General features: G+C 39.5%; 2 protein-coding genes across 2 annotated transcripts in view; one reads left to right on the top strand and one right to left on the bottom strand.

Moving 5' to 3' along the window:
- The first annotated feature begins 104 nt into the window (after positions 1 to 104).
- LOC139948577 (MOB-like protein phocein) lies at positions 105 to 7,023 on the top strand. Its single transcript, XM_071946737.1, has 8 exons — positions 105 to 198; positions 958 to 1,020; positions 1,543 to 1,643; positions 1,843 to 1,885; positions 2,599 to 2,685; positions 3,169 to 3,248; positions 3,664 to 3,775; positions 4,534 to 7,023. The coding sequence occupies exons 1-8, from the start codon at positions 118 to 120 to the stop codon at positions 4,675 to 4,677; spliced, it is 711 nt and encodes a 236-aa protein (XP_071802838.1). The 5' UTR covers positions 105 to 117; the 3' UTR covers positions 4,678 to 7,023.
- LOC139948578 (protein Abitram-like) overlaps positions 3,693 to 14,040 on the bottom strand; it is a 68,278-nt gene continuing 57,930 nt past the window's right edge. Inside the window, exon 6 of the mRNA XM_071946738.1 lies at positions 3,693 to 3,829. The gene's annotated coding sequence lies outside the window, so the exon portion shown is untranslated. The remainder of the gene's footprint in view (positions 3,830 to 14,040) is intronic.

Raw genomic sequence — 14,040 nt, forward strand, 5'->3', positions numbered from 1 at the left:
CATATTAAAGGTCACCAATGGAGGGCGCTATTTACGAAGAATGGAGTCTGGGAACAGTCTTTCGACAATGCACAAAAGGTTTACCATTGAGGGATTGTTAACCAGACTAAAAGAAAAATGCGAATAATCATGGCCGACACAGCGGAGATCACAGAAAATTTGGTTCTTCGGAGGATTCGACCGGGGGTTAAATTGGAGGTACACATTAAATTTATCGACCATAATGTTACTACTTCTTATCCTCTTCAATTTACCCTGAAGAGTGTATATTTCAGAATTTGATTAGCAACAAAATTACAAACTCAACTGCATGTCAAAATGTCACAGAATAATTTCAGTTCCGGTTTATTATGCGAAGGGGGGGGGGGGGTCGTTGATGACATTTGGGAGGGGGGGGGGAGCAGCAGTGTAGTGTTACTTTTAACTTAATATGTAGTTTATAGTAATCATCAATTCAAGGGCAAAGAGTCTGACCGTCACTCTTTATTATATGTCCAAATGATCAAAACAACAAAAAGGTATCTTACATTTTTATTTTTTTATTTCACAAAAATTTCCTTTAAATTTAATACTTAGTTTGAACATGGTTTGATTTACAATATAAATTAATTGATTACAGAGTCAATGAATGTTAAATTTACAATTCAATCAATCATTCTCTGCTACGTACTACCTAGTGTCCTCCTGCTCCTGTTAACAAACATACGTGAATCCCCTTGATGACCAGAGTGCGTGTAGTTACTTAATCATGTTAATGTTTATACATACATGCATCCACCAAGGAAGTTGTAGTATCTATACTGAACAAAACTGACAAGAAAACTACCCCCCGGATATCTACCTACTAGTACGAGCCTGACTAGGACTAGGTACATAGTTTACACTTCATTGGACATGTCAGACTTTCCTTTACTCATCTTGCATAATTCCAACAAACCTCTCTTTACATCTTTACAGGACTTCAATAACTGGGTCGATCAGTCATTCGAAGAGATGGACAGCACCTTGGCAGTACAACAGGTATGTGTGACCTCCACTGCCCTGCCCCCCCCCAATTCACTCCTGTCCGTCCCACTCTGCCTTTTCTTCAAGCTGCCCAACCCAAAGTTGCCTTCTGCCTGCAAACAGGAGAGCATTCCCAAAAGGCTCACTTTCTCAAAGAGCTAACACTGATCTTAAAATGTGTATCAATCTTAACTGCTAAGTAAAGTGTGATGTCACAATACAAATCACTGCTGGTAATCTTGACAACGCATCTCAAGTTAAATCTTAATGTTTTGTGAAATGGAGCCTAGGTCATTCATCGTCTTAAAAACTCTAGTTTTTCAGTGCCAAGAGAGTGTTCCAACTTGATGTCAAGCATTGTAAAATCTGCTTTTTTTTTTGCAAATCAATAAACAAATTTACTGCGTGATGCTTAATACCATATGTTGAACACAGGAGTTAAATAATTGTTCGGAGAACCAGCCACTGAACAACTATCGGCAACTATCTATACTTTGTCGTATGCTTACAGGAACACTTGTTTTGTTTTGCTTTCAGTACATTCAGCAGAATATTCGTCGTGAAATCAAGAATATCGACTTCATATTGGAAGCGCCAGAGGGTCAGGACGAAGGAGTGTGGAAGTATGAGCATTTAAGGTGAGAAATTACAACTGATACAATCTCCTCTGGCGTGTCGAAGGTGACAGAAAAGATCCATGATTGTTGTCTCTAGCTTGCCGCTTGTCAAACCATTCTCTTGGAATCCACCTGGGGCGCAGCCTTTCAAGATACACCAGCTTGGCCAGTGATTGTATCTTATTTGACAATTTTATTGTGTTTTTGTTTCTTTGTGCAGACAATTTTGCTTGGAGTTGAATGGACTTGCAGTTAAACTGCAGGTAAGTCATAACAAATGCGTATTGACTTTCTTTTCTTTCAGTTGCTAATTTTTCTCATCTTCTTGGACTTTTTAAAGATATACTCTCTGTAGTGCTTCTAATTGATTCACAGATGGAAAGGAAACCCATACGCTTCAAGGCCGAGTCACACTGCAGCGATAATGAAAACGATAACGATCATGCCGCAAAGAGAACACATTCTGTTGGTTCAATTGTTCTACGCAGAATACGCACACGCTCATCCAACCAATGGAATACGTTCTCTTTGCCTCGTTATCGCTGCAATGGGACCGGGCCTTAAGCGAAATATTTAACTCAATTCTAAAAGTTTCTCTTTTAATTGCATTTAACATGGAACCCAGATGTTTTTCCTTGCAAATGTAAATTTTATACTGGAATATTATTTTGGAGAACAGCAAGGCATTGACCAGGGCCTTAGCATCAGCTCTACATGTACTGTAATTCAACTGTCTGGGCCCACTTTGAAAGAGCTGCTTAAACGTAACATATAGCTAAGCAAAACAGAAATTGGTTACCGATCACATTTTGTACCAGTTGTGACTGGCTGCCAGCTTATTTTTGTTTAGCAAAAACATTTTAAGCAAAATTGTCTGCTTAAAAGTAGCTCAATGAAATTTGGGCCTTGCCAATCTTTCCCATCTCACTGAATATTCATAATTTATACATATATTTTTTTCTTGAATATTCATCAGACTGAATGCAACCCAGACACCTGTACTCAAATGACGGCAACTGAGCAATGGATATTCCTCTGTGCAGCGCATAAAACACCCAAAGAGGTCAGTCTACTCAATCAAACATTATTTCATTTCATTTATTCTGGTTGTAAAGCCAAGGACTCTTAGAAAAGGGAACTTAGTTACTATAATAGCAAAGAACCCAATGGAGAGAAGACAAGGAAGGAAGTTTTTGTCTTTATATATGGAAGGAAAAGCCTGGATAATTATTTTAGGGAAAACCCAACACAGTCATGTAGGGCATGAAAACCCAATCCACATGATTCGAATCGGGGTCCTACATGTAGAGGTGGAAGGTGAGGAAAGAAACCACTAAGAAATTCCTACCACCCTGGTTTCGATTTCCGAGATGAAAGTGAAAGCGGCCCTTGGAAACTTCTTTTCCTCTTTTCAAAAATATTTTTGTATGAGCAACACTGAATTGTTTAAACTTTTTTCCACAAAATCTGAGCGATGGAAAAGCAAACACTTGACGGATTTGATGTAAAGTTGTATCCCGGCTCTTTTGTCCTTTTCTGTTGACAGTGTCCAGCCATAGATTACACAAGACATACCTTAGACGGAGCAGCTTGCCTTCTTAACAGCAACAAATATTTCCCCAGCAGGTAAGTGGAGTAGAGAAAGAGCTCACATTTGCATTACAGGCACTGGAGACCAATGTCTGCTGAAGTAGTTTTTGAGAAAGAGGTAATTTCTCACTCAGACCTGAAGCCTTTTCTTTGGCATCTGAAAGCACACACATATATGTGCAACAAGGGTGTTTTTTTTCTTTCATTTTTTTCTTGCGCCTTCGATGACCAATTGAGTCCAAATTTTCACAGATTTGTTATTTTATGCCTATGTTGGGATACACCAAGTGAGAATACTGATCTTTGACAATATTACCAAAGGTGTCCACTGTCTTAAAACTGGCTTTTCGTCAGCGAACCACTGAAGCCTCTTCATCTCTGATACAATTCAAATGTCAGTTATATTGTTTTTGGTGTGAATATAGAATTATCTGTTGTTCTCTCTACCCAGGGTAAGCATCAAGGAGTCATCCGTGGCTAAACTCGGCTCCGTCTGTCGAAGAATCTACCGGATATTCTCACACGCTTACTTCCATCATAGAACACTATTCGACGAGTACGAGGTAAGGTCAAATCGAATAATCCGGGCTTAGGAAAGTGTTCCGGAAGGTGATGCTCTGAAAATAAGAAAAACAAAGCTATTTGTCAGAATTTGCAGTCAATATTGCTAAATAGGTATGAAAAATGTACCAAAAGTAGGAAGTGTTAATACACCTGGGCCCAATTTCATAAAGCTGTCTAGCAGAAAATACTGCTCAGCAAAATATGAGTGGGGCACCAGTCGCAACAGTGTAAAATGTTGGCTGGTAACCTGTTTGTGTTAAAGGAACACGTTGCCTTGGATCGGACGAGTTGGTCTATAGCATTTGTAACCGTTTTTTTATAAAATGCATATGGTTGGAAAGATGTTGTAAAAGTAGAATACAATGATCCACACAAGTTGCCTCGAAATTGTGTGGTTTTCCTTTTACTGCGCGAACTAACATGGTCGCCCATTTATGGGAGTCAATTGACTCCCATAAATGGCCGACCGTGTTAGTCGACGAGGTAAAAGGAAAACCGTGCATTTTCGAGGCATGTTTGTGTGGATCATTGTATTCTACTTTTACAACATCTTTCTACCCATATGCATTTTATAAAAAAAACGGTTACAAACGCTTTTTAAAGACCAACTCGACCGATCCAAGGCAACGTGTTCCTTTAAGCAAGATTTTCTTTTACTCAGCAGGTTTTTGTGCTTAAAGGCTTTATGAAATTGAGCCCTGGAATTGATGTGGTTGTTTTATGTAATCAAATGTTTCTCTACTTTTTTTTGTGTCAGAATGAGACGTATCTGTGTCGACGTTTCACCACATTTGTCACAAAATACAACCTGATGTCAAAGGATAACCTCATTGTACCAATTCTAGAGCAAGACAAGGAAGGACTGGAAATAGCAGAGCCATCAACCGAATCCTCTGCTTAAAATTTAGAAATATTTTAGGATTATTATTATTAAAAACAATTTTTTTTACTTAGAACCAAATCCCCGACTCGCTTGGTAAAATTTTCCCATCTGAAAAGTTGAAAAAAACAAAAAAAAAAAACATCAAATACATATGAAAACGGAAATTCGGTGCCACGCTTACCGGAGTGATAACACCGCCCCTGTGGCTCAGCAAATTGTCATAGTAGTTAATAGCCCGCCCTTTAGACCATGTGAACTTTGTTTACAATAAGTGCCATGCTTACCGGAGTGATAACACCGCCCCGCCTAAAATATACACTAAACTGTTTGATAGACCCCTTCCATATGACGTCACATTCTCAAAAATCGCCCCCACTCAGACCAACAATTTCCCCCACCACAGGCAAATTATTGGACGATAGCTGTTCTTTGAGCGTAAAAACGTGGGCGTGACCTCAGCGTCCCTGTAGTGTTTTTGCGTAACGCAAGGAGATTAAACACAGAGACATTGGCCTTTTCCAAATTTTGGCATGGGGCCCCAGCTCTGGCTTGGGCCAAGTCATCAATGTTTGAGCAGTGTGCATTTTGCATGATGTTTCCAATATCAATGTAGTGTTTTTGCGTAACGCAAGGAGATTAAACACAGAGACATTGGCCTTTTCCAAATTTTGGCATGGGGCCCCAGCTCTGGCTTGGGCCAAGTCATCAATGTTTGAGCAGTGTGCATTTTGCATGATGTTTCCAATATCAAACGAAGCCTGGAGCGGAAGCCTAAGCCCAGGGTTTGGACAATGCCCATGGACACAACCAAGCATATGATGATGTCATAAGGGCCCAATTTCATGGCTCTGCTTACCGTAAGCACATACGGATGCAGGGAATTCTGTGCTTACGGCAAGCGTATTTCACGGGTTAGCGGTGAATTTTGGCTACTGCACATGTGTACTCCACATTACTAGGCATTCTGTGCTTACAAGGCTAGCGCAGAAATTCAGCACTTGCCTGTAAGTGGGGAATCGTGATCATTAGCGCAGAATTCGTCGGTAAGCAGAGCCATGAAATTGGGCCCTGATGAGTAGGGTCTATAGCAAGATGTACATACATTACTGTAGTAGGTATAAACTAGAATCTTTGTTTTAATGTATCGTATTATTTGTTTGCAATAACACTTTTTTTTTAAAGTGTATTATAAATTAGCTTAGTTTTCTATGAATTGGTCATGCCTGTTTCATACTTCCTGCGAATGCTTTGTGTGAGGCAAAATTTTACAACACAGCTCTGTTTTATCTGTGAATGTTTCGAAGGAGTAGAGGCAGCACAACTCATCTGTTTTGAACAATTTTGTTCATTGCGAATTTGTGATGTCAAAATTCATTTTGCATTCGCAGGAAGTATGAACAGTTTTTCAGCCAATCCTGATGATATTAGTCGTAACCATCACCAGGTTCCTGATATACACCCTGATATACACAATGCAAATAACAGCGCTAGTACTAATTTCACACAAAGGGACCAGTCTATTTGCTCTTCCAGCCTCGATTTGGTTTCAACAACTTTGAACAAAAGAACAACAACATAGCGGCACCAAGTTTCAACTTTTTTTTGTCAGAATGGAATAAAATATTAAATATTATTGCAACTGTGAACTTCCTACAATTTGTAATACTTGTCTGTGAGTTTACCAACCATTTGAAACCATTCAATGTGGCACAGCTGTGCACAGAGTGAACTGTGTACTGTGTAGATGCATCCACTACATAATATCATATTGCAGGTTGGCATAGTGCATCTATCATTAAAAACCACTGTGGATAATACTTAAATGGTCAAAAAGTAAGAGGGTTGACCCTGTACATGCATCCACCACATTACATCATATTGCAGGCTGGCATAGTTAATTTATCATTACATACCACTATGGATAATACTGAATGGTCAGACAGTAGGAGGGTTGACTGTGTAATGTGTAGATGCTTTCACCTCGTACAATAATATTACTGGCTGGCGCAATGACAGTTTATCTATTATTCAAAACCACAGTGGATGACAGTGGGTTGACTGTGTACTGCACAGATGCTTTCACCATGATAGTACATATTTGAGGCTTGCACAGTTTACCTGTTGTTCAGTACCACATTGGGTGATATTGATTGGTCTCAGAGTAGGAGGGTTAACCATCCTAGCAGTGTCTCAATGTAGGGTGTATGAATGCTTATAAAAAAAATTGATTTTCGTCTAAAGTATGTAACCTTGTGTGTCTGAGTTTATGTAGAACCACCATTTAATGTACAAAATAGTGTGTTATTTATTTGGTATTGATTTAAAATAAACTTGCAGGAAAAACAATGTAAATAAATGGTGTGGATATTATGTTGGTATAATCATCCTTTCATGAATGTTAAAACTGTTCAGTCATTTCTTTCGTTCCAACCTGTCCAATACTATAGAGTAAATGCAGCTAATTATCTCTATTGTACTGACTGGTAGAAAATCAACCATTTGTGGAGTTTTTGTTTCCAACTGGGCATCCACAACTGGGCATAGCGAAATACTCTATACTCCGCCCAACATCAACGAACAACAGGTTTGTTTTAAAACACAACTCCTGACATTGATGGTTTTTATCGCTAAGAACAAAGAACATTTCCTTGTTGCTTTATACAAATATATATATACTTATTGATGACAACAACATATGTGGGTTTTTTTCTCTGGATAAAAATACAAAAACACTATCTCTTGTTTGTGGTTATTTCGTTATCTCAATTTGTCAGAGGTGCAACAAACGTCCTTGAAATATCTCCCACAAGAATTCAGAGACAGCTAATTAGCAAAACAGCCACGGAATAAAGACCAGAACCACTTTCAGTTAACCTTGAATATTAAAGGAATGCCTGTACATGCAGGCTTTGGGAGAACTGTTTTGCCTGAAAATATTTTGTATTTTAAAGACACTGGACACTATTGGCAAGTGTCAAAGACCAGTGTTCTCACTTGGTGTGTCTCAACGTATGCATAAAATAACAAACCTTGAGAAATTGGAGTTCAATTGGTAGTCGAAGTTGCGAGTTTATAATGAAAAAAAAAATGAAAAAACCGAAGTTGTGTGCTTTCAGATGCTTGATTTCGTGACCTCAAAATCTAAATCTGAGGTCTCGAAACCAAATTCGTGGAAGATTACTTCTTTCTCCCAAACTACGCCTACTTTAGAGGGAGCCGTTTCTCACAATGTGTTATACTATCAACAGCTCTCCATTGCTAGTTACCAAGTAAGGTTTTATGCTAATAATTATTTTGAGTAATTACCAATAGTGTCCACTGCCTTTAAAGGGAGTGTATAGTTTTGGTAATTACTCCCAAAATTAATGACCATAAAACGTTGATAAAGTGTATGAGTACCATTTCCCGGAGAAACGACACCCTTCTAAAGAATTCGGTTTTAGAGAGAGTGGCATTCAACAACATTCCAAACTGAGAAACGTTTATGCATGAAACGTTTCTCAGATTGTGTATTCCAGTTACAGATTAGTTTTCCTGCGCTCCAGATTTTCGTTGATACCTCGCAAAGGCTACCACCTTTTGAAATGAGGTTTTCACCGGCAATTGTTTGTATAGCTGCATTATTGTATGATTAAAACAATCGAATGATCCAAGAATTTCAAAAAAGGTATACTTTGCCTAAAGTCACTATTGGACACTAGGGGACTCGAAGCAAACTATGTACGTGCACATTTTCTAGTCTCTGCATCTTTTTTTTATGACAATTTATTTATGACATACTTTAATTGGTATCCGTGTAGCCGCGTATAGATCATCCCAACTCACAAGTACCCACTGGGATCGCCAAGTCATTACCGGTTGAGCTGGAGCAGCACCAATAAATCAGTTCATCAGGCACCACATGTACATGTCTTATGAACTTCGCTCTTGAAGGGGCAAAGCAACTTGCCTCTGATAAGGGGCACTTCGATGAGGAAAATGTCAATTTGTATTGGAACTTTGCAAAGGGCACCACAGTAAAAGCACATCAGGGCACCACGGCAATGGGTTAAATTTCAAGGCCTATACACTCCAGAAACCCCCGGTCAGAATTGACCCGCATTTGGGTCCCAGGGGGCCAGACTCATTTCTGGGTCTGTTTGACCCGGAATCCGTGTCAATGTGACCCGGAATCCGTGTCATTGTGACCAGAAATTTGGTTAAAAGCGGGGATTTTGACTCGGGTTCCGGGACACATTGACACGTATTCCGGGTCAAAGTGACCCAGAAATGGGTCGGGCCCCCTTGGACCCAAATCCGGGTCAATTCTGACCCGGGAGTTTTTAGAGTGCAAGGTAGCCTGTGTATACCCGCAATACAGCAGATCCAGGAGCCATGCCTGGGAGGTCCGTGGCTGCGCAGCGAATAGGTAACCTCGTTCCAGGTTCAATCTCCGACATTGACACCATAACACCGACTTGTTAACCCCCCAGTAATTGCTACTCCCTTTGGGTGAGTACTGCGGGGTTGCCACGAGGGTGGCACGATTTGTTTGAGAGGTATATCGGGGCAAGAGCTACGGGTTTACAATCGCTGTCTTCGTCGGTTTGTGACCATCGCCTACTACCACTATAAGGCGTATAGGCATATTGATCACAGCATTTTAAAGGCAGTGGACACTATTGGTAATTGTCAAAGACCAGCCTTCACAGTTGGTGTATCTCAACATACGCATAAAATAAAAAACCTGTGAAAATTTGAGCTCAATCGGTCATCAAATTTGCGAGATAATAATGACAGAAAAAACACCCTTGTCATACGAAGTTGTGTGCGTTCAGGTGGTTGATTTCGAGACCTCAAGTTCTAAATCTAAGGTCTCGAAATCAAATTCGTGGAAAATTACTTCTTTCTCAAAAACTGTGGCACTTCAGCGGGAGCCGTTTCTCACAATGTTTTATACCATCAACCTCTCCCCATTACTCGTCACCAAGATAGGTTTTATGCTAATAATTATTTTGAGTAATTACCAACAGTGTCCACTGCCTTTAAGCACACTATCTATACATAAAATGGCAAATCACAATGGTTCAGAGATTGGAGCCAGTTATTTACCATAAGCAAAAGGTAAAAAGGTCAGGCATGCTTTTATGAGTGGTCAAGAAGTAATCATTTCACCGTGACCTCCATCAGAATGGTGAACTTAATGATTTAAAACTATAGGGCGCAGCAGCCGATTTCACTAAACGCTATAGGATTAATCCTATGTCGAGTTAGGACGAATAACTCAATGGGTGCGTTCGTTTAGCTTCCCGGGTCGACCCCGTCGTGTGGCGTTTTTTTCTTTCCAGGACAAACGTGTGCAGATAATTACCCACGTTCGTCCTGGAAAAAAAACCCGCCACACACCGGGGTCGACCCAGGGAAGCTAAACGAACGCACCCTATGATTCTAACTGATGGTGAGTTCAACGCGCCCTTAGGTTTATGGATACGGAACTTAAAGACATTGGATACTATTGGTAATTGTCAAAGGCCAGTCTTCTTACTTTGTGTATCTCAACATTATGCATAGAATAACTAAACCAGTGGAAATTTGAGCTCAATTGGTCGTTGAAGTTGCGAGATAATATGAAAGAAAAAACACCCTTGTCACACGAAAAAGTTGTGTGCTTTCAGATGCTTGATTTCGAGACCTCAAAATCTAATTCTATAAGATTAATCGAAAGTTTTGGTGAAAACGACGGCTGGATGCGCAAGATGAACTAAAGGTGTGTATTGTGTGTCATTTCGGCAAGCAACTCTTTTGATGGAACTATGATCAGCGCAGACAATAACCAACGCTTCACCTGTGTGCTTTCCAAAATAGCGCAAATAGCCTAATACATTGCACTTTCCCACAATATTTTATACTATCAACCTCTCCCCATTACTCGTTACCGAGTAAGGTTTGATGCTAATAATTAGTTTGAGTAATTACCAATAGTGTCCAGTACCTTGCCAAACAACTCATAGAGCTACAGTTGCCCATCTCACGCATTCGGCGCTCTATAATTGTTAGGTTTTCCATATATAGGTTGAACATTTGAACTGCCGAGTTGTCACTTGGGATCATAATTGATGATCCGAAGAAGAAGAAAAAACCGATCTATATAGAAAACTCTCTACAGCTATGACAAAACAGTGGTTGAAAGATACGTTTATTTGGTAGAGGGTGAAACAAATTTGACCTCCGACCTCAAAGGATTATCCTCTTTCGGAACAATCAACTTCGTCTAGACTTTGAAATCATTTCCAGGTGCGATGTCACTTGACATTGCCAGGCGGCATGTCCCGGGGGAAAGAACGCAGAGACGACGGTGACACGACTCTGAGAAAGTCACGTAATCGTTCCCGGAACCCTGACAATCTAGGAAAATATTTGGGTTTTCTTTGTAAGCGGCCATCTTTGATTAACACCTTCATTATCTGTTAGCCTAACACGTGTTGTGGGGGTTGGCGAATTTTTATGGCAATGATTTTTGACGCCTCAAAATCATCTGATTTCTAGTGGTGTTCTCCCAAAGCGCACATGGGGTCAATACTGGTGCCCCAGTGACGATGGATTTACTATTGACAATTTACTTGGAGTCTTCAGGGATTAAGGCAATATATTTCTGAATGGTCGGTCTCAAAGTGTGTGTGGGCCTAAACTGGGGTCCATTCCTACCCTGGTTCAGACTCTGACAGACAAGTCAATTGATACGAATAAGGGGTCATTCCGAAGAGAAAATGTAAAAAAAATAAAATAAAAAAAAATGTAAATGACTGATTACATATTAAATAGCTTCATATTGTAATGTATACACTGCCGAACAACGTAATACCTCAAATAAACAGATATAATTGTTACAGATCAAAGAATACCATCATCAACTTTTACCATTGTAGTTTTAAATCAAGAATGAAATTGATGACCATGGCAACCAAAAGGGTCGAATTACAGGAAAATAAACACAAAATTAAAAACGGTGGTACAATTTACAACATTGAAACAGCAACATTGGTTTAGGAGGGAAATTATTATTATGTTTTTTTTTTTTTTAATCCACAGGTTTCTGATGATTTCTGTGTAAGCAGCATAACAAATCAAGCTGTAGTTGCTTGCTGAACTGAAGTATAGGCCAAACTCTATGTATGTGACGTCGGGGGGGGGGGGGGAGAAAAGGGATGTGTAGGCCTACCCCTTTGGTCATATTAAGATTATTTCACGGGCAAGGGCGAAAACCGAAAATGAAGGGGAAACAGAATGTCGTTACAGTGGTAGTGACTCCATCCACCAACGGCGGCCTGGATTTGTCAACCTCGAAAAAGTACTAAACGAAAAGCAGGAAATGTCTATAACGGGGATGATGTATGGGACTGTTTGTGGTGGGGCGAGGTAGTACATGTACAGACCGTGTCTTGAAAGTTACACCTTGGAAGTTTTCAATATCTTGTTATTGACACAAAATTATCAACATCAATTTAGCAGGCAATAAACGCTTTGGGGAGACATCTGTTTCCTTTTGTTTTTGAAGTTCGTTTCACCACATCTCCCTATAATAAAGAAATGTGCTTCATACATGCGATATACCATGGGCATAACTGTGGAGCTATTAAATAATCTATACTGTTATGTATTTTTTGTAATGAAACCAGGGATGCCTCATAAGTAAGTGAACTTAATCACTGAAGCTCGCAAGCCTGAGGAAACTTGTCAACCAGAATGCTTGCTATGTGAACCAGAAACACGTGGGGTTAACCGTTGCACTGTATGTAAACACCATGTTCAGAGTTTAAACACAAAATAAACATGTTTTAAGGAAAAACATAATTACCATTTTGACCCCTGCTTAATGTTTTGTATTTATATATAAAGCATTCAAACACACAACAATCTAAGTTTCAGGTTACACAATGTAACCTGAAACATATGGGAAAGTTATGCTTTTAGACATTATATTGAAACTCTAAACACTGTTTTTACAGTATACAGTGTACTCCTCCATGGACAGTTTGTGTCAATTGTGTGCACAGAGCTTTACGGCTTACTCTCTAATTAATGCAAAAGAGTGAAAATCACTCTTTGAAATGCCATATTTGGGGACAACTCCTTTTCGAGTGATCTTCCACTCTTTAAGATTGAAGTTTGTGGTTTTTACTCTGTCCTGAGGTAAAACCCCTCAAAAAGAGTGAAATAACCACCACTCTTTTTTAAAGAGGCATTTGAGGGACAACTCGAAATGTAAAGAGTGGTGTTTTTAACTCTATTACATTAAAGGCAGTGGACACTATTGGTAACTAGTCAAAATAATTATTAGCATAAAACCTTTCTTGGTGACGAGTAATGGGGAGAGGTTGATGGTATAAAACATTGTGAGAAACGGCTCCCTCTGAAGTGACGTAGTTTTCGAGAAAGAAGTAACTTTCCACGAATTTGATTTCAGGACCTCAAGTTTAGAACTTGAGGTCTCGAAATCAACCATCTAAACGCACACAACTTGTGACAAGGGTGTTTTTTTCTTTCATTATTATCTCGCAAGTTCGATGGCCGATTAAGCTCAAATTTTCAAAGGTTTGTTATTTTATGCATATGTTGAGATACACCAACTGTGAAGGCTAGTCTTTGACAATTACAAATAGTGTCCACTGCCTTAAAGGTTGAAGTTTGCATCTTTTTGAGTGGTTTTTACTCTGTCCTGGAGTAAAACCCCTCCAAAAGAGTGAAATAACCACCACTCGTTTTAAAGAGGCATTTGAGGGACAACTCGAAATGTAAAGAGTGGTGTTTTTAACTCTATTACTTTAAGAGAGTAATGTCTCATCCGAAAGACAAAGCAATTTAGTAAAGTATCTTTCTCAAGGACACAAGTGCCATTAAACCGAGACTCAAAACCCACACTCTGTCGATCAGAAACACGAACCTGAGTCTGGTGCTCTTAACCGCTCGGCCACACTTCACAGACAGGATACAACTTAAAGGCACCAGACACATTGGATGTGTATCCCAAAATAACAAATCTGTGAAAAATTGGGCTGTATTGGTCATCGAAGTCAAGAAAGAACACCCTTTTTGCACAAATTTGTTTACTTTCAGGTGCCAAAAAAACTTCAGGCCTGAAGTCTTTTATTGTTTATTGAGTGAGAAATTACCTCTTTCGAAAAAAAACACCGTTTTATAGATCAGAGCGAGCCGTTTCTCACAATATAATATATGTTAAATTTGCATACAGAATATTAACATTGGTTTTACCCTTACACTGATGTGTGTTAGCACTGTATACTCAGTACTTTCCCGAGTCCTGTGAAAAAAAGTATCACAAGCACATTACTCGGGTGGTATTCGGACCCACGACCCTTGCAAATCTAGAGCAGTGTCTTACCA

This window comes from Asterias amurensis, chromosome 16 (genome assembly GCF_032118995.1).
Source record: "Asterias amurensis chromosome 16, ASM3211899v1".
Lineage (NCBI taxonomy): Eukaryota > Metazoa > Echinodermata > Asteroidea > Forcipulatida > Asteriidae > Asterias > Asterias amurensis.